The 20989-nt window shown below is 40.5% G+C and overlaps 2 protein-coding genes across 10 annotated transcripts in view; one reads left to right on the plus strand and one right to left on the minus strand.

The window, feature by feature from the left end:
• The window catches only part of CYB561 (cytochrome b561), a 259428-nt gene that overhangs the window by 138345 nt on the left and 100094 nt on the right, over window positions 1-20989 (minus strand). For 5 of the 8 annotated variants that reach the window (XM_075845051.1, XM_075845050.1, XM_075845052.1 and 2 more), the window contains one exon: window positions 7031-7212. The exons of the other annotated variants lie outside the window; for them this stretch is intronic. The gene's annotated coding sequence lies outside the window, so the exon portion shown is untranslated. The remainder of the gene's footprint in view (window positions 1-7030; window positions 7213-20989) is intronic. 8 annotated transcript variants of the gene reach the window in all.
• ACE (angiotensin I converting enzyme) overlaps window positions 1-20989 on the plus strand; it is a 47390-nt gene that overhangs the window by 22810 nt on the left and 3591 nt on the right. Inside the window, exons 10-25 of one of the 2 annotated variants that reach the window (XM_075845045.1) lie at window positions 842-940; window positions 1091-1213; window positions 1405-1616; window positions 2369-2505; window positions 3956-4114; window positions 5676-5760; window positions 6570-6713; window positions 7083-7274; window positions 7808-7905; window positions 9683-9852; window positions 11759-11982; window positions 13940-14084; window positions 14358-14456; window positions 15774-15896; window positions 16017-16198; window positions 16615-17124. In XM_075845045.1, the coding sequence (XP_075701160.1) occupies window positions 842-940; window positions 1091-1213; window positions 1405-1616; window positions 2369-2505; window positions 3956-4114; window positions 5676-5760; window positions 6570-6713; window positions 7083-7274; window positions 7808-7905; window positions 9683-9852; window positions 11759-11982; window positions 13940-14084; window positions 14358-14456; window positions 15774-15896; window positions 16017-16198; window positions 16615-16823 (2401 nt within the window). In that variant the 3' untranslated portion in view covers window positions 16824-17124. Of the gene's footprint in view, window positions 1-841; window positions 941-1090; window positions 1214-1404; window positions 1617-2368; window positions 2506-3955; window positions 4115-5675; window positions 5761-6569; window positions 6714-7082; window positions 7275-7807; window positions 7906-9682; window positions 9853-11758; window positions 11983-13939; window positions 14085-14357; window positions 14457-15773; window positions 15897-16016; window positions 16199-16614; window positions 17125-20989 lie in introns of those variants that run through there. The other variant, XM_075845046.1, reaches the window with a different exon arrangement.

Here is a 20989-nt window from a genome sequence, read left to right on the forward strand (position 1 = left end):
TCTTCCCCAGTGCGGAGTCCCGAGCAAAGTGCTAGTACAGGCTCTGCTCCGGGACTCTGTGGAATTCCCCAGAGGGGTCCCAGTGATATTGGGACCACAGCTGGAGTCCCAGGAAGAGCCTACTAGGCTCTGCCTGGGACTCCAGCTCTGGGGTTGCCCCTGACATCTCTGTCCATATATGGACAGTGATGTCCGGAGCAGAGCTGGAATCCCAGGTGCTAGAAGCGGCTCTGCTCCAGGACTCCAGCTCTGGGCAAGCCCCTGACATCACTGCGGCAGCATCCGTGGAGGGCACTGCGGCAGTTCTATATGTGGTCCACTTACCCTGCCGAGTTTGAGACCCCAGATGTAGAGCCCTCTGCTGGCCACTAAAACCCTGTGTGATTGACAAAACTCTGACATGTATTTTAGAATATTTGCATTCCTCATAAATAAATGTTATTGATTGGGAAGCACTGGTCTAAGATTTTTGTAGAACTGATTCTATAGAAAACTCAAAAGAGTAGCTCTGGTCCATACGCTTTAACTGAGTTTATTTATTAACCTTCGGTACACATGTAAACTATATATATATATTACCAGTAGAGACAGCAGCACTCAGTTTCTAAGTAGAGAAAGTCCAATAGTAAAGTCAGCTGATGGTCTTGATCCAAAGACCATACAGATATCCCAGAAGTAAATCCAGCAGCATTCTGATAATCAAGGTGAAAAAAAAATGTGGTTTATTGTGGCAACATGGCAAGTGCAATGTTTCCGTCCCACCTTGGGACCTTTTTGAAAGTGTGTGTGTGTGTGATCAGTCTGTGGCCATTATGTAATGTTTGTGCAATGTTTATTTCAGAACAAAGTATCAAGGAATCTGTCCACCGGTGCCCCGTGATGAAACAAAGTTTGATCCTGGAGCAAAATACCATATCCCAGGCAACACCCCCTATATCAGGTGATTTTTAACGTTTTTATTTTTTCTTATTTCTGACATTTCCAAGTGTTGTACAAGACATCCTTCTAACCCCAATGTTCCCAGACTGGGTACAGTTTACATTTTCTGTCCACGCACAACCAGGTTAATACCACTTCTTCTGTGTTTCAGATACTTTGTAAGTTTTGTGCTGCAATTCCAGTTCCACAAAGCGCTTTGTGCAGCAGCCAACCATACAGGCCCACTCCATACCTGTGATATTTATCAGTCTAGCAAAGCAGGCACCTTACTTGGGTGAGTATGAAGACCCTATTTAATGGCTTGTATGCCCAATACCTGTAATCTGCTTGTGTTAAAGGTATTTGCTGATTTTGAGAGAAATATAGATAATTTTTATTTTTTTAAACCTATTATCTTGGCATTAGAAAAAGTGTGGCATAATTAAGATGTTGGGTAAGCAGCATTTTGGTCCTTTATATTACTAGGAATGTTCTCCGTGCTGGTTTATCACGGTCTTGGCAGGACGTCCTAAAGGAAATGACTGGAACCGACAAAATGGATGTTGGGCCCCTGTTGGAGTACTTCCAACCAGTCACTGAATGGCTAAAAGAACAAAACCATAAAACGGGAGAAACACTTGGCTGGCCAGAATTTGCATGGACTCCCCCTATTCCTGATGGATATCCTGGAGATCTTGGTAAGATCTCATCTGAAATATGGCAGGCCACACATTGTCTTGGATAAATCCTCTATAGCCCTATACGTTGTATACACAGGAAGGAAAGCTTGACTTAATTATGTAAATGACTATTTTAGTCAGTTTTCGAGAACCGTTATACGTATATGATGCACAATGTTTTGTTGTGTTTTTTTTTTGTTTTTTTTTCCCCCTTAATGGTAGTCAAAGCAGTATTGCCCTTTCTCCTTCCCTCTAGCGGTAAAAATGGTTTTCCAATGTCTTCACCTTCTCAAATAGGTACAGTCACACCCTCCATTACCATCAGACATAACTGGCCCTTCTCCCTCCCCCTCCCACACACTACCCCAGCAAGCGCCGTAAGGGCAGACATCCCCCTCCCTTCCCCCGGTAGTCAGACTCCCACCAAAAAAGTACTCGTAGTCACAACAGCCCCTACTGGTGAGCCACGAAAGGGCTACTACCCCTCAACTTCCCTCAGGAGTGACAACAGACGGCTGCAGGGGAGCACACAGCACTGTCATTGTGATATTTCATTTTTTTGCCATAGAAGATGAAGGCATCTAAGTATTCGGCACTGAAGTTGCTTTAATTCCAGCATCAATAGTCTCCTAGTTAATGTGTTAATAAAAACTAGCTTAATGCCTTGTATTCTATGGTTAGCACATTTATGGCCCACTAAACCATTCCTTAGCAACTTGTCCAGTTGGCCATATTAATCAACGCTAATATCCAATGTTTTTTCATTTCAGAGAAGAACGCTAATGAGAGGGATGCAGACAATTTCTTAAGTGCGTACAACAGTACAGCAGAGGATGTGTGGAATGCGTATACCGAGGCTTCATGGGCCTATAACACAAACATCACAGAATACAACAACAAAGTTATGGTGAGGAGCAAGAACAATAAAAAAAACACTTTCAGGAGAATTTCTCAGTCTGGCAGCTTCGCTTAATAGTCAAAGTGGTTGTGTGTGTGGTTGTGTGTGTGTGTGTGTTGTGTATTTATTTAATCTAAAGTCAAACTCTGTGGCTGATTTTACATATTTTTAAGAATCAGTGATCACTTGTTTGTTGCAGCCCTCCCTTTGAAGTACAGCCGGTAAAGGTAGGGCAGGTCATCCTCCTTACATCCTCCGGTTTATTGCCGCCATGTCCAATTACGTCCCTGTGACTAGCCGATTCCTACAGCATCTGCTGTGCGGACCGGTAGTCTTTCGCTATACATTCTTAGTAGATGCTCTGAGTCTCATAAGAATGCATAGTGAGACTTCTGGTCCACACAGCAGACTCTGTAGGAATCGTCCAGTCAACGTGCGGTCATGTGACATTGCAGCCAGGGATTTTCTGCAACAAATCACCCGGTTAAGCCGATGACCTCCCCTACCTTTTTATCAGGTGCACTTTACAAACTGGGGCCGCAATAATAATAATCAAAAAAAATCACTGGATTGTCTCTAAGCATGTGCAGGGTATTTAATTGGGTTGTGCCCAATGGTACAGCAGTACACCAAGTTTATGTTTAGCCCTTGCACTCACCCCATGAATACAGAGCGGTTGCAATAGCTTAATACCTACCCTTATTGCGTCAGAACAAAGTAAAGTGTATGTGAAGTACTAGAACTAAGCTTACTGCATAGATATGATACCAGATCGAGACTTGGTGCACAGATGAAGTACAAGTCCCAAGCGTGGTATCAGAACAAAGATGACTGCATAGCTACAGTACATGAACCAAGCTTACTGCATAGCGCGGATACCAGGACCAGCTCTTACTTGGCAGTCTTTGTGGTGAGAAACTTTCTTCTCCCTGTTTTGCGGAGCTGGAGTACTGATTGGAAGAGGGCCTGTGAGTGAAATGTGTTCATGGGCTGTCAATCAGACAATGGTCATGATGGACGATTTCAATAACTACATGTACTGTATTGCACTGCTCAGTTTCTGCAGCTGTCACTCGCCTTTATGCAAACAAATAAACAGGTGTTGCAAGGTACCCAAATAGCACCAGCAAGGAAACGTGAGGAATCTTAAAGTGTATTCATTTAAAGGCATTTTGTGCAGTGTTACAAGGGTGGTTTTCATTTGATCTGTACCTATCAAAGAGCTCAAACCCTTTATATAAAGTTACTTTATTTTGGGACTTTGATATGGGGGGGGGGGGGGGTGCAGGTTTGGTGTAACACAAATATTAAATATACGTTTTGTAAAACTGTCAAAGGAAGCTTAAATTTGTATCTGAAGGTCTTGGAAGTTTACTCTATTGGGGAAGGAGGATCGGCCTTCATATATGACAGTATATTGGATACATTAGAAGATTGAACTGCTGTTGTGTTTTTACAGCTGGAGAAGAACCTAGAAATGTCTAATCATACTTTACAATACGGAAGGCAGGCAAGGAACTTTGATTACAGCGACTTCCAAAACCCAGAGACCCAGCGGCTACTGAAGAAGCTCAGTGATATTGATAAGGCTGCTTTGACAGAAGATCAGCAGAAAGAGGTGAGCACTAATATTGTACACGTGGTCTGAAATATAGAAGTACACAAGAGCAACCAGACAAATGGGGGTAAATTATACAGGAAGTTAGTTAGGCTTCTAAAAATGAAGTTTCTATGAAGTTTTATGTTGTGAACCTTCGTTTAACACAGGTTTTATTCCTAGAGTTTCAGCTAAGCTTTTCTTTAACAGAGGCCCAACAGTGTTAGGGCTTGTCCACACACTGGCACTGCTGCAGAAAATCTTTGCCGCAATTCTGTTGAAAAACGCAGACATTCTGCTGCGGCAAGAACTTACCATTTCTTGCAGTTTTTACAGCAGAAAATGGTACGTATTTTGCTGCGTTTATCACAATGTTAGGAGATGGGGACATCTCCTATGAAAAAAACGCAGCAATTCTGTCCACTTTCTGCAGTAGGAATTGACATGCTGCAGTACGAAAAATACACACCGCAGGTCCGTTTCTGCTCGGAATCTTTACGCAGCATGTGGATGAGATTTGTTAAATCTCATCCACTCTGCTGCTACTGTATTCTTCTGTGTTTGCTCTGTTAGGGAAAAATGCAGAAATTCTGCAGCGTGTTGACAAGCCCTCAGTCCACTGCTTTTGCCCTGTCTAAATACCCTGCTCAAAGTACAATAGTTTGGGCAGACCAATGAAGTTACAGGCATGTAGTAAATATAACACTAAAATGGTACTAATTGTACAATTGGTAAAGTGTTGTCTCTTATATGAAGCCCCTATTGGGGCATATGGATGTCAGATGCAGGGGGTCACCCAATCAGGACCTCCCTGTTAGCCAGTATTTTTAAGATGTTCTGGAAGTGTGGCTCCCACTCCAGCGTTACTTGTCCGTCCGTGCTTTATATGGTTGGCCATTCATTTAAAGGGTTGGCATGTAATCCTACACTTCACCCATGGTGGCTGCCAGAGATCAGAGAAACCAGAACCGCGGCCAAACTCTTATCGCTGCAACTGATCTCCCTGTCAATATGTGGGAAAATGTATCTGTTCTTTGTTTGTAATGGACCTTTATGTATTTGGTACTGTTGTATTGCCTATTCTGCATACCACTCCGGTTAATATATCTTTGTATTTGTACCATTGTTTTGATATGAGGTCTTCATAAAATTGCCTTTTTAATTTTTTTTTAAAAAAAAGTACAAACCTTATCGCTGCACCAGCTTTAATTTAAAATGGCGTTGTCCTCATTCCTCGTAACAAGTTAAAGGGAATCTGTCGCCTGTGAACCCCCCCCCCCCCCCCCCCCATAGACAGCAGTAGTCAGTAAAAAGCTTCAGATGCTAATTTCTATCCCCCCACTCACTAGCATTTCCCCGGTGTAAACCTGCAAACAGGCTGTGCACTGCATGCTGATGAATCTTCGTAGTCCACTCCATTATATCACTTGTGGGCTTACAGCGAGGAATGCAGGTGAGTAGGAAGATAAAAATGACAGGTTTGGAATCTGCGTCTTTTAAGCAATTTACTGATTACTGTAGTTTAGGAGCGGCTTTAGAGGTCAGTTTCTTTGGGATTTACAAACTTTCTTTTTCACTTCAGTATAACCAGTTAGTGTCTGATATGGAAACCATCTATAGCAAGGCTAAAGTATGCAAAGACGACAAGTGTATGCCTCTTGACCCAGGTGAGATTGTGTTATAGTTACTTACATTACTCTTTAGTAACTCAACTATAGGGATTGAGTAAGGGATTTTGATATTTTGTATTAAACAAGAAGTCTGTGTGTAGATCTCTATCCACCAATTCTTTTGTAATCTAGTAACCCTATATATTGAAAAAATATAACTACATAATAGGGCTGGGCGATTATGACCGAGATAAATTATTTGAACATGTAACCTTGATTACGATTAATGGACAATTATTTAAGCTACCTTTTACTTGCATGCCATGCCATTATCTGCTGAGCCTGTACATAATATACCCTTTGACACTGCCCCCCGCAGTCTGATGCTCCAATAGTGCTTAACAAAGTTTTTAAACACTCGTCTTACCCTGTTTCCACAATGAGTGGAGGGGATCACTTTGCTCCTCCGGTCTATGCTCTGTGTAGCTCAGTGCAGACAGGCGCAATGACCTCATTGCATCGCGCCTGTCCATGACGAGCTGCTCAGTAAGTGGTGGAGCAGGGAGCTGACTGCTCCATGCTTCACCATTGGATTCAACTGTATCTGCATCCTGAAGACGCAGAGACAATTGGGAAATAAAAACTAACCAGAAACAAAAAATGTAATTGCTTGCCCCACCCTACTACATAATGTGCATTACTCTTTAGGTAATGAGCTGTGTTATGCTTAAGACTGTTAATATTATACAAGTAAACTTGCTCTAACCCAATATACTCTAATTGTAAATATGCCTATGTAATAAAATGCTGCACAGCATTTAGATGCTTTAAGAACTGGCCCCTAACCGCGTTTTGTATATTATAAGATCTCACTGAACTCATGGCCAAATCAAGAGACTATGATGAGCTGCTGTTTGCCTGGAAAGGCTGGAGAGATTCTTCTGGCAAACCAATGCGCAGTCATTACACAAAATATGTGGCGCTGGGGAACATGGCCGCAAAACTGAATAGTAAGTGATTCTTGTTTTAAAAGCTTTAAATTCACTTTACGGTATTTGTGTAAGTCCCAGGCTGTATTTCCTAATATAAAGCTCCGAATCTCCTGTGTTCCTTCACACAGCCTTAGAGTTAAATGATACAATTTTGTCTGCCTGCTGCCACCACTAGGTGGAGCTTGCTGCATACTATTTTTGTTCAATAGTTGTATTAATTTGTCTAAGTGAACTTCATTCATGGCTATGTATATAGATTGATTCTGTATTTATGGGTATCTTAACATGGATAGCGCAGATTTGGATAGATTAAATGCTGTTCATGGTTTTCTTACCACAGTTCAACATCGGTAGTTTCCTCTTAACTCGCAACTTTTTCTATCCTAGGTCATGCGGACAATGGAGCATACTGGAGATCCTGGTATGAGACACCAACTTTGGAAACTGATGTTGAAAGGCTTTATCATGAGCTTCAGCCTCTCTACCATAAACTCCATGCCTATGTGCGCCGGGCTCTCTACAAGAAATATGGAGACAAGAAAATTAATCTGAAGGGGCCTATTCCTGCCCACCTGCTCGGTGAGAGGACTATTATGTTTACATATTTAAATTTAGCAGTGGACAAATGTACAATTTAACAAATTTAAGGATGCTTTTACCCAAAAATGACTATCTGGGGGATGTATTCAATGTATGATGTACCCTAATATCATTGGTTACTAGTTAACTAGAGTCCAGCACTGAACTTTAAGGCCTCGTGCACACGACCGTAAGATTTTTACTGTCTGCAAATATGGATGCACATCCGTAGCCGTCCACAATTGTGGAAGCGCCCATAAACTACTTTGGGTGAGTCTGTGCCGCAATCGAGCACAAGAATAGGACATGTTCTATATTTTGCAGATCACTTCTATGGCCTGGACACCCAGCCTGAAGTATACAGGAGTCTGTAGCCTATAGAAATGAATGGATCCGCAATTTTATCCATAATTACAGATGAGAACTACAGTCATGTGGCTGGGGCCTAAAAGCTCCACTTAAAGACTGGGTGATTGTCAAATACATGCACACAACTGGGTTAGAACTGTATTCATAAATATTTTATTTTGTAGGTAACATGTGGGCACAGTCATGGTCCAACATATATGATCTTGTTGTCCCATATCCCAATGCAGCACAGGTTGATGCTACCCCTGCAATGATCGCTAAGGTAGGTGGCCAAAAGTTTACTCAAAACTGAAATCTGAAGTGTCGAATGACCAGCTGGAACCTAGTATCCAAGATGGCATATAAGATCGGATTTTCCTACCATTTTGTTACTGTCAAGTTCCCTCAGACTCCCTACAAAAAGAGGGATCGAAACTGAGGTCTATACGGATCACACTGTTGAGCCAAAAAAGGCAGGTTTTTATGGCTGACCAAAGAAGAAAAGATGTGCCATTTGTTCCAGTTTAACCCATTAATGACCGCCAATTAGCCTTTTCATGGCGGTCATTAATGGGCTTTATTCTACAGCGCCGCCATTCCACGGCGCTGCATTAGAATAAAGGAAACCGAGCAGGGAGCTGTCAAATCTCCCTGCTCTCAGCTGCCAGAGGTAGCTGAGGGCTGGGGGCGTCCCTGCTCTGCCGGGTAAGATCGATATCCGTATCGATCTCACCCGTTTAACCCCTCAGATGCGGTGCTGAATAGCGTGCACCGCATCTGAGTGGTTTTGGAGAGGGAGGGAGCTCCCTCTCATCCCACCGACAACCGGCGATAAAATCGCCGAGTGTCTGTCTCCGATGGCAGCCGGGGGCCTAATGAAGGCCCCCAGGTTTGCCTGTAGTAAATGCCTGCTAGGTCATGAGAGGCATGACCTAGCAGATGCCTGTCCCTTTTAAACGGACAGGCAGTAATACACTGCAATACAAAAGTATTGCAGTGTATTATAATAGCGATCGGAGGATCGCATAGTGAAGTCCCCTAGTGGGAATAGTATAAAAGTGAAATAAAGTTGAATAAAGTTAATAAAAAATAAAATAATGAAAGCCACTTTTTCCCCTTACCAAATGCTTTACTATTAAAAAAAAAAAACAATAAAGCAAAAAAGTTACACCTTTGGTATCGCCGCGTCTGTAACGACCCCGACTATAAAGCTATTTAACCCGCACTGTGAACGCAGTAAACAATAAAATAAAAAACAATGGAAAAATTGCTTTCTATTAATCCTGGCTTAAAAAAAATTTGATAAAAAGTAATCTACTCTCAAATGGTACCAATAAAAACTACAAGTCGTCCCGCAAAAAACAAGACCTTATACAGCTATGTCGACGCAAAAATAAAAAAGTTATAGCTCTACGAATGTGACAATGGAAAAATTTAAAATATGGCTTGGCCATTAGGGCCCAGAATGCAAGCAGGGGGAAGGGATTAAAAGGCTTAGATTAATTTAGGGTTTCGGCAAGTGAAGTTTATTCATTGTATAATGAAGTTGTGTAATTTTATAATATACTTTGTATTAACTCCTCATGGTTTTTAAGATCTGTTTGCAGTCATTGTTCAGGGTCCTTCATTCCTTACATCTAAAGTTTTATAGATCTATCCTAGTTACTTGGTGATCATACAGGTGCAGGACTTACAGTGCAGCTATCGGAGCTGCCTCTTGTAATAAGGCCTGACCAGGACAACCTCCTCAGGAAGTAGTGTCCTGTGCAATGACAGAAAACAAATTGATAAAACTGAAGAACTAATGTATGTAAGAAATTTGCAGAAAATTTCCTTATACAATGAATTCATTTATTTGCTGAAACAACCATTTAATTCACTTTAAAAGGCTGTTCCTTAAACATTTATGGCATATCCATGGCATGCCTTACCAGGTGGGATGAGCTGGTGTGAGTCTCCGAGCTGGAACCTGTATCTCACAAAATAGCCACAGAATATGACAATAATGTCTTGGATGGGAAAATGTGTGTAAAAAAAAAAATGGTCTTTTCTCTTTCTAGAATTGGAACGCCAAGAAGATGTTTGAAGAATCAGACCATTTCTTTCAGTCTCTAGGTCTTCTCCCCATGCCAGCTGAATTCTGGAGCAAATCCATGATTGAGAAGCCTTCTAACAGAGATGTAGTTTGTCACGCATCTGCTTGGGATTTCTATAATCGGAAAGACTTTAGGTACAGATCGGTCCATTAAATCCAGTAGACCTATTGAGCTTGGTGGTCAACATTGCAACCATTTTTTGTTCCATATTTTTTATTTATTGAACCAAAGCCTCTACATAAAAAAAACTGTAAAACTTTGTAAATAAAGGCTACATGGATACAGACTATAAACAAACACTGTGTAGTTTAACTCCTTAACGCCGAAGGACGGATATATCCGTCAGCAGCTGCTAGTTCGGGCAGGAGGACTGATATATCCGTCCTGTGATGGCGCGGGTACTGAGACTGTACCCACGCGATCAGCGGCAGGAGCACTGCTGTTATACACAGCCTGGCTCCTGCTGCAACTGCCGGAATCGAAGTGCGCTCCGATTCCGGCAGTTTAACCCATTAAATGCCGCTGTCAATAGTGACAGCGGCATCTAATGTGTTTGACAGAGGGAGGGAGCCGTAATGGTGCTGACCCATAGAATAAAGTGAACATGTTATTTACGCTGCATAGTAAACGGCGTAAATTTATAACGTGAAAATCAATGCTGGAATAGCTGCTTATTTTCAATTCTCTCCTAAAATAGTCAATAAAAGTTAATCAATATATTATAAGCATCTAAAAATGGTACAGTTACAAAATACAACTCGTCCTGCAAAAAACAAGCCCTTATACGGCTATGTCGACGGAATAAAAAAAGTTACGACTCTTGGAATGCACCCATGAAAAAGCAAAAAATAATCCTTAGTCATTAACGTGCAAAATGGCCCGGTCGTTAAGGGGTTAAACCTGCTGTCCTTCGTCTGTCCTCTACATCTTGCTAACCTATTGAATAAATGTTGGCAAGAAAAAGTTGACCTATATGTAAGGGATGATTGCAGGATCAGGTGTTAGAAGGTTTGTTCAAAGTCTATAGCCATGAAGACTCATAGGTGCTGTATTTGCAAAGCTTTTTTTTCCTTTTTTTTTTGTTTTTTTGTTTTTTAGTAGTTGCATTGGAGCAATAAAAGTGGTTGCAAAGGAAGAGATGCATATCATTTTTTTTTATTTTACTAGTTTTATGAAAACGCTGAAATTAATTGCTAGACTTCAAATTCCAGCTTGTTTATTATAGACCTCGTGAACACCACCCCCTGTCTATAAAGTCTATTAGGGCATATGGATATCATGGGGATGGGATCCCCACTTGGGAACTCTATTTAGAACTGCTCTCGATTCTAGCTCTAACTGCTCCCATTCTGTTGTATGCAAGATGTCCCTTTATTACAAGTATAGCCATTCATTTGAATGGGTGCCGTGTACTACTACTGGCTGACCACAGCTTCTCTAGCAAAATCACATGATTGCCGAGAGCAGGGACTTGGGGCGATCAGCTGATCACACTAGGGGCCGAATTCTGAAAATGGTTGTCTAAGACAATATCTGGTCTCATAAGTTAATGAGGCAACGTACTTTGTAAATTCTGATTTATTATTAATGTTACATTGTATTCGTTATATCTAATAGCTATTCATTTAGTGTAATATAGAATATATTATATAGTGTATATAGAACCTAGTCTTCTGATCAGGTATATTACACAACCGCAATTCATTAGAGAACAAATCTGTCGGAGACTAAAGGGATAACATTTTCATACATGGTCTAGATCAAACCTAAGACTTCTTAGAGCGAAACTGGGCAAAATGTTTCTTGTGATTACGGAATTAGAACTAATGGGCTCTCTAACTGAGGCAACGGTGATCTGACACTCCTTCGGGTGTTACATGTTAATTGCTGGCAGTTATGGATTCTGGATATAGACTGTGTATTCAAAAGAAATACAGCGCCCTTTTCTAAAATTGAGGTTTTTTTTTTTTTTAAGCAAAGTGAAATGTAGTTAACCACTGGTGACAAGCAAGCCGAAATTGTAGTTTTTCTTTCACTTAGAATCAAGCAGTGTACAGTAGTCAACATGGATGACCTCATCACTGTACACCATGAGATGGGACATGTTCAGTATTTCCTACAGTACAAGGATCAACCAGTTACATTCAGAGAAGGAGCGAATCCTGGTTTCCATGAGGCTATCGGAGACGTGTTGGCCCTGTCTGTTTCCACACCAAAACATCTCCACACTATTGGCCTTTTAGAAACACTTGAGGACAACACAGGTACGTGTAAACAATATGGGGATGAGCGGGGGGGGGTTGTATATTACTATGCATGGGGAGCTAGACAGTAATACAGTGGAGCCCAGTTCCATTTGGATCATGTCTGATTGTCATGGCTTGCTTGTGATCCTAAAGAGTTGTTTTCCTCCTATTGGAGGGGGTCCTCAAATTTCTGCATGCTTTACATCCGTGTTTCCCTGACATGTCCTCAAGGAACCACAACAGGCTATTTTGAGGATTTTCTTGGTGTATTCACATGAGCAGGTTTTCTGGGTTTGTTTTTGCTGCCACAATCTGCTCATGAAAATATACCTATAGGTGATCAGAGTGTAAATGTTGAGCTGGCCTACAAATCCATGACTAATAAATGTGCATGTCCTGATACAACAGTGGATTTCACTCACTCACTGCATTGAATGAAACCGGTGTAAAAATCTGGAACTGTTCTGCAATAGAATGCTCAGGCTTTTGAAATACGCGGCATGTCTAGAATCCAATGCAGATTTTTTTTTTGATTTTTTTTTTTTAACACGGTGAGCAAATTAATCTACATTTTACTGTAAACTTTATTGTGGGTGTGTGAACCCAGCCTTATTGATTCGCAGGTGATATTGGTTTCACTGAATCAATTAAAATGGCACATCTTCTCTATCAGAAATCCTCAACAAATGGCCTGTAGAGGTTCTTTGAGGATGGGTTTTTGAAGCACTGCCTTATATTAGAAAAACTCAATCTGAAGATTTTTAGTAATCAGATTTAAACATTTTGTCCTTTTTAAAGGAAATCTCCCTGCACTTTAGATTGTCAAATGGTTTTTAAGGACACCTAGGTTTAACTACTAAAAGGTCCCCCATACACTTGTATTTTTTATTAATAATCTAACACTTCTACTGTTTTCTTAGGCCTAATTCACTGCATTTTAAAATGCATGGAAAAAAAATGGCTGCAGTGTAGTTATTTTTTTTTAGTGGCATACATTTACATAGTTACGTAGGTTGAACTTTATGGACCTGTTTTTGTTTTTTTTTTCAACCTCAATAAATGACAAGTTAGTCATTGCTTGATTTTATTACAACCTTCAATGCCATTAGTCAGTAAATCATCTAACCACTTTTTTAAAATGCTGCCTTTACTACCCCTCCTTGGGGTAGGACATTCTATAGTTTGACTACTCTAACTGTAAAGAACCCTTTCCTATATTGATGTCTGAAATGTCGTCCTCCACATGCAATGAATGTCCCCTGGTCCTTGGAAGGAACAGCTTATGTGCTAGTTCTCTGTATTGACATCATTTTTTTTTATTTTTTTTTTCTAGCCTTTCATTGTAAGCAACACGTCTCATTCCATTTAATCTATTCGCCCGCCTTTGTACTCTCTCCAGTTCTCCTATATCCTTTTTACAATGTAAAGCCCAAAACTGAATTCTATATTCAAAATGCAGCTTCACGAGGGATTTATAGAAGGGTAATATTACATTTTAATCACTGGTTCTAATTTCAAAACTTTGCATAAATGTTGGTCTAGACGTTCTTGAAGTTGAGAACCTTATGGAAAAATGGCTGAAAACATGCCATCTCTACAGCATGCTGCATTTTAATAGAAAAAAGCCAAACAATATTGCCATGTATGTAGGCTTTTTCATATTACTATAGACCCCCAACATCTGGCTGCAGCATTCAAGCACCCCCCCCCCCAAAAAACATTTTGGAAAATGTCACTAAACACTGAAACAATCTCTTATGAAGTCTGAGAGTTTTAGGGAGATTGGAGTTCTCCATAGTAACCAATCAGGCAGCTGTATATATTTTTTTTTTCGCTCTCCAAAGGGTCTTTAAAAAACATAAATCTGAGAAGTTGGTCATAGTAGCATCAATTTATTGACGTGATTTATCTATACTGGCAGAGCTCCTAATTTTTTTATTTTTATGTTTGTTTTTTTTGGTTTGTTTTTTCTTAGAAAGTGACATCAACTACCTTATGAGTATCGCCCTGGATAAAATAGCCTTCCTGCCCTTTGGGTACCTGATGGATCAGTGGCGTTGGAAAGTGTTTGATGGAAGAATCCCAGATTCAGAATATACCCAGCAGTGGTGGAACCTCAGGTCAATTCCTTTTTTTTAAGGCCTTAATATATAAGAACTGAAGTGTGTAATTAGTGTATGTATTTTATCATAAAACCTTTTCTGTCCTCCACTGCTGTCATGTGAACTATTCAATTCTGATGGTGGTAGTTTTGTGTTTCTTTCGTAAATCTGAACTTGATAAATGTAATAGTATGATCACTCACATGTCACTTTTGAGTTGACATGGATTTTTAAGAGTAAATAGATTCTGTTTCATGTTAACGGCTAACCAAGCTAATTATTTAACTTTAGGCTGAAATATCAGGGCTTGTGTCCTCCAGTTCTCCGATCTGAAGATGATTTTGATCCTGGAGCAAAGTTTCACATCCCAGCCAATGTTCCATACATCAGGTAACTAGACAGGATTATAGGAACGCTATACATACAAAATGTACGAAAAATAACCACCAGTAATTCCTCAATCTCATTTCATTCTACTTTTTAAATAAACCTGTGTGGGTCCAAGGAGATCGGCCAGATCTGCCCTCATTCACCTTACACTCCTGTCTGGCTGTAAGACAACTGGCTGCAGTAGGACACAAGTATCATTTAGCTCAGCCTTGCAGGCAGTTAATTCCTGTGATCTCTGCAGGATTTCTAAAAGACTTTGTTTCAGGAACCTGCAGACTGGCAAACGCTGCAGGGATGCTTATCCCCTTTTTAACTTTAAATGTCTAGGTTTGGTGTTTCTTCAGTACTATGTCACAGGAGCGTGTTCTGCTGTAATTTGAGATGCTTCAAAACATGTTGATTTGGTGAAGCCTATTAAAGGGTTATCCCCATCTTAGAAAGTTATGACACCTCTCTAGAATATGCCATCAATTTATTAATGGGGGTCCAACATCTGAAACCCCACGATGCTGGGAATGAAGGAGTTGCAGCACTGAGTCACCTTAGTTTTCCCTTCACAGCAGGTCTCCCAGCCATCCAACTGTGCAGGGAACTGGAGCACGCAAGATTCACTAAAATGGGGCTACGTTGCAGTTCTGTGCACAGAGGGTGGCCGGCGCGCCACCGTGAAAAATGAAGTAGCCACAGCTGTGCGGCAGCCCTTTTTTTTTTTTTTTTTTTTTTTTTTTTCTCCCCCCTCAGGATTGTGGAGGTCATACACCCACAGATAAAGTGATGGCATAACCTACCAATATGTCATCACTTTATAAGATGTTTCAAGGGATGTTCCTAAGTAAACATAAGTAACAAGTGGACATCGTATGTTAGTTATTAATACCGCTCTCCACATTGTAACTGCTTCTATAACGCTGAAGTCCAGAAATGATGTCCCATAGCTGTACCTGGCTAACTATAATGGGGTAAAGTGAGTTTTGATACCAGTTTAATCCTTTTACCTAGTGTTACACTGGTTAAAAAAAAAAAATCCCTTTTACCGAATTGCCACCGGATGTTTCATTAAGTTTTGGTTCACACTGATAGTTTCTTGTCAGTGGTTCATTTTGATAGCGTAGTGTAGTCTGCAGTGCTTTTCTCGCTGAGAAAAAGTACCAGGACCCCAATAGAAACCTTACAGACTATCTGATAAATTTGTCACCATCTTATTTTATGGCTTCATTGAGAATGGAAGCCATGAAACTTATGTGAACAGAGCCTGTCTGTATCTTGTAGAACTGATCATCCTTTAAAAATAATTTTCTTTACATTTCTTGCTTTAAGGTACTTCATCAGTTTTGTAATTCAGTTCCAGTTCCATAAGGCTTTATGCAAAGCTGCAGGTCAGACTGAAGCCCTTCATAAATGTGACATCTACCAATCCAAAGAGGCTGGAAAACTACTTGGGTGAGACACATAGACTTCTTACTTCATACACAAAAATTAATTACAGCTCAATGTATAAATGTATATATTTTTAAACTTCTTGACCCTACTTGAATTGCTGTTACTGTCTCCTGTCTGCAGAGATGCCATGAAGCTGGGTAATAGCAAGGCTTGGCCTGAAGTCATGAAAGCTATCACTGGAAATACTAGCATGTCTGCTCAACCCCTCGTTGAATACTTTACACCATTGATCAAATGGTTGGATGAACAAAATTTAAAGAATAATGAAATCCTTGGTTGGCCGGAGTACAACTGGAGTCCAGGTGAGGGTACTATGCAGAAAGATAGTGGCCCAGATTTCTTAGACTATTCCCCAGAAAAAGCTTCTAGAAGTACATGCTCCAAACAATGCCAGTGTTGGGGAGCATTCTAGGCACAAGTCAAAATATATATATTCTGAATGGATGTAGGGCATAACATGGAAATATTAATGTGGGACTATACTATTGCGTGTGTGTGGGGAGTTTGGTGGGAATACACTCATAAATCCATCAAAGTTGAATAAGCCCAGCACCAGGGCATGCTTGGTAAGATCTATAATTTATTGAAATGTCGGCATATTATTCAAAGTCTGCCCATGATGTACACTTTATTCCATATTCCCACTTGGAACCATACTCCTGTACGATGGATGGTTCACTTTTATTATAAATCAACCATTATGATTTCCTCATTCCAGCTATGAACCCTGAGGCACCAGCCACATCCACATCCACCAATGTCGACTTCTTGGGAATGTCGTTGAGCAATGGGCAAGCATCAGCAGGGGCCTGGGTCCTCTTGGCACTTGGTATAATCCTGGTTCTCACCACCATTGTGTTGGGTGTCAAGTTCTCAAAAACAAAACGTAGGGTAAAGAAATCATCTTCTGAACTGGAGCTAAAATAACTTGGAGCACCTACAACTAGGTTGGTAGAGGAGCCATTGCCAGTGTTCTGAAATTTGGGGACACTCAGTGTGTGAATTCCATCTTGGGAAATCTTGTTGACTATGCAAAGAACTTCATCCTTCAAAGATCAATCCACTAGCGCCTTCAAAACCAAAATTTAGAGGATGAACTTTTACACAGGTGCTGACGGAAAGGGAGGTTTAGGGTAACTTTGTAAAATTTAAATTCTTTTATTGAGGGTATGATCATGTTGGATCTCTCCATCAATGGGAGCAATAAATATTGTAAGTGAAACCGTAACCCTTTTGCCAGTTTGAATTATTTACAGTATTAGTTGCCTTCATATTTGACTAAATCAATATTCATGACTTACCACCTACCAATTGAACTGGAACTTGTTTTGTAGCTCAAGCCTTAATGTCTCAGAAGTAAAATAATGGCTTCCACTGTGACTAGTGTGACATTCTAGCCATGTATTCTACACTTTATTTATTTATTTTTTCCTTTCATTTTTCTTTAAAAACTTTGGAGCCCAGCCTGAGGGAGATATGAACCCATCTGTCCTGACATCTGTGATGGAGAGATCCTTGCAAGTGATTAAGTGGACTGTCTGTCATTGGGGGGTTCATAGGAGCTCTCTAATAGTAATAGAAGTGTGTAGCTGACATTTAATTGGGTCAGGGGTAGTATTCAGTGCCAACTCTTATAATGAACACAGTAGGAACAAGTGGCCAACAATTCCAGTGATCTGTAATGATGAGCAGACAGATGCTATCTTTACAACCAAATCCTATGCTACTATATAAAACACATGCTTCAGCTAAATGAGCAAATCAGTTACTCACGGAACTTGCCAAAAATGTGTTTATTTTTTAAAAAATATTTATTTTTTAAAAAATAACACATTTTTGGCGTTACTTGCTACTCTCTGATAAATACACACACAACAAAACCTAAGCGTATTCACTCCAAAAACATACTGATAGGGAACCTGGATTGTGAGCCCCAATGGGGACCGTAAGTGTGGACCTTTTGTACAGCGCTGTGGAATATGTTGGTGCTATATAAGTAAATACAATGAAACCTTTTAAGTCCGGTTAGGAAAACAAATGCAATCATTTTTTGATAACTCCTGACATTTTGTGTAGACGGAGAATGTAGCAACCGGCTCTTACCCATTCCCATTACAGTTTAGATCTATGGGCTTCCTGACATTGACATGGTGGCTTTTCTTTTTCATTTTTTTTAGCTGAAATACCTTCAAGCTACTATGAAGGGTTGAGCACCATGCCCATTCAGGTTTTAGTCTAGTGATTAATGGGGGACTAAGCTCATAGACCTACCCGCGAAAAAGTTATACAGGACCATATTTATGCTTTAACCCATTAGTGACCACCCTATAGAAGCTGTCATAAACACTAACGGGCTTTATTCCGATGCAATAGCCTTTTTACGCCGCTGCATCAAAATAAACAGAGCAGGGAGCCGTTCAACTCCCTGCTCTCAGCTGCCATAGGTAGCTGAGGGCTGGGGGCATCCCTGCTCGAACAGGCGAGATTAGTATCGATCTCTCTCATTTTAACCCTTCAGATGCGGTGCTCAATAGCGAGTGCTTCATCTGAATGGTTTTGGAGAGTGCGGGAGCTCCTGCTCATCCCACATAAGATCGCCGGGTGTCTGTGTCTTCTATGGCAGCTGGGGGGCCTAATTAAGGCCCCCAGGTCTCCCTCTAGTTATGGCCTGCTAGGCCATGCCAGAGGCATGACCTAGCAGATTCCTGTCTGTTTTACAGTGACAGGCATAATACACTGCAATACAAAAGCATTGCAGTGTATTATAGTAGCAATCGGACGATTGCATAGTGAAGTCCCCTAGAAGAACTGGTAAAGAAAAAGTTGAACAAAGTTAATAAATGAAGTGGAAAAAATTAAAAACCCACTTTTTTTTTTTTCCTCCCCTTACAAAGTTACACACCTGGTATTGCCACGTCCAGAACGACACTAACTAAAGTTATTACATTATTTAACCCACTCAGCGGAACGCTGTATAAAATACAATGCAAAAATTGCTGTTCTGTGAATCTTAAAAAAAAAAAAATCAGTCACATGTACTCCAAAATGGTACCAATAAAAACTACAAGCCGTCCCGCAAAAAATAAACAGCCATCTTACAGCTGCATTGGCGGAAAAATAAAAGTTATGGTTTTTCAAATATGGAGACACAAACAAATAATTTGGAAAAGTGTTTTTACTGTGTAAAAGTAGTAAAACATACAAAATCGATATAAATTTTGTATCATTGCAATTGTAACAACCCGCTGAATAAAGTTATTTACACCACAGGGTGAACTGTGTAAATTTAGGATGCAAAAAAAGTGTGGTGAAATTGCTAATTTTTTTTCTATTAACCTCCAAATAAAAGTACATCAATAAATTATATGTACCCCAAAATGGTGCTATTAAACACATTTCCAGCAAAAAACAAGACCATATACAACTAAGTCGACTCAAAAATAAAAAGTTATAGTTCTTGGAATGAGACTATGGAAAAACATAAAAAATAGCTTGGTCATTAAGGGGCTAAGTGTGGATCAAACTTAAAATGAATTATAGTGAAGATGGGCAAGAATAATCAAAATATTTACTTCCATGAGCCTCTGTTTTACTGTGCAAAGGAGTGCATTTCAGATGTCGTGTTTTTAGTTATTCAAAAAGGTTAACCTATGCTTTAAAAAGACCATTTGTCTGTCTGATATAGAGTATACCTAAACACACAATTACTTATCTTGTACTGATCCTGACTTACACCGTGTATTCTAGTACCTAACTGCAGATACAATTTTGCTGGTTGTATGGATATTATAGAGCAGTCCCCATTACGAACGAACCATTGGTTATCAGAACAAAGAGCACCTAAAGGACTACCATGTTGGGGAAAGGTTGTCTTGCTTTTGAAAGGCCTTAAATCCAGACACTTAATGCCCCATGCTCACTACCATAGATTTCGTCCATAATTATGGACCCATTCATGTCTATTTACACCTTCCTGTATATTTGCAGGAAGGTGTCCGGGTCATAGAAAGCCTCCGCAAAAGATAGGACATGTCCTCTTTTTTTGCTTTTTGCCGACCGTGCGCCCATATAAAGTATGGGCGCTCTGGCCGATAATGAGGGTGGCAGTCTGCGCTTGTATTCACTGGTATGGCCGTGTGTATGAGGGCTAGGATTGTGTCCAGCAATTTTTTTTGGACAGGGGTGGACATACCATTTGTGCAACCAATGCAGCTGGACAGGGGCACACTGGCACCCTATAAAAGCAGCTGGTGCCTGCCTGTTATCGGAGTGGATGTAAGGGACCCACCTGAATATATTAACTTCATTACTATTGACAATTTTTTGCAGGAGAAATTCTGCCTCAAAATTCCGTTTGGAACTTTGAGGCAGATTTTGTCCTTCCTGCATGTCGTTTGCTGTGTTTTCGCTCACGCCCATTAAGTGCTACGTGCAAAAAACTCAGCGAAAATGCGCTCTCTGCCTCCCATTGATGTCAATGGGAGGTCAGAGGTGTAAACGCGTGAAGATAGGGCATGTGCCTTTCTCCCGTGAGGTGGTTTTACCACTCGTGGGAGAAAACCGCCCCCTCCTCCCATTGAAATCAATGGGAGGCATTTTCAGCTGGTTTTTGTCGAGCGGTTTCCGCTCCAAAAAGCTCTTCAAAGTACTCCGTGTGAACCGGGTCTAATATTCTGTCAGTGTTCCTCCCTTTTATGAAAGACAAGCTCGTTCTCACCTACACAGGATTTGTCTTCTGTTTAGTAAACTGGAAAGCGACTATACAGTTCAGCCAAGTAAACCACTTCTCTGGAAAGGGTTCATGCTGTATTTATGCACATTCTACTAAATATAGTCCATACTGCTGTACTTTCTGACATCATGAATATGGTTTATTAAAATGTGTTTGAACAGGTTCTAGAGAGGTTCACAGCACCATTAATTTTCCATGTCACATCTTATATAAAGATGCGCATAATCTATGTGGCATAAGAAATAAATGGTGCCAGGGTGATGCTGTTACTCCTTTCCATATGAGTTGTACACAAGTGTATTCACTACTTACAAGCCAATAGGTAAAGAAACAATCAGAGCACCATAACCTGCTATACACC

Source organism: Rhinoderma darwinii, chromosome 13, assembly GCF_050947455.1.
Source record: "Rhinoderma darwinii isolate aRhiDar2 chromosome 13, aRhiDar2.hap1, whole genome shotgun sequence".
Classification (NCBI taxonomy): domain Eukaryota; kingdom Metazoa; phylum Chordata; class Amphibia; order Anura; family Rhinodermatidae; genus Rhinoderma; species Rhinoderma darwinii.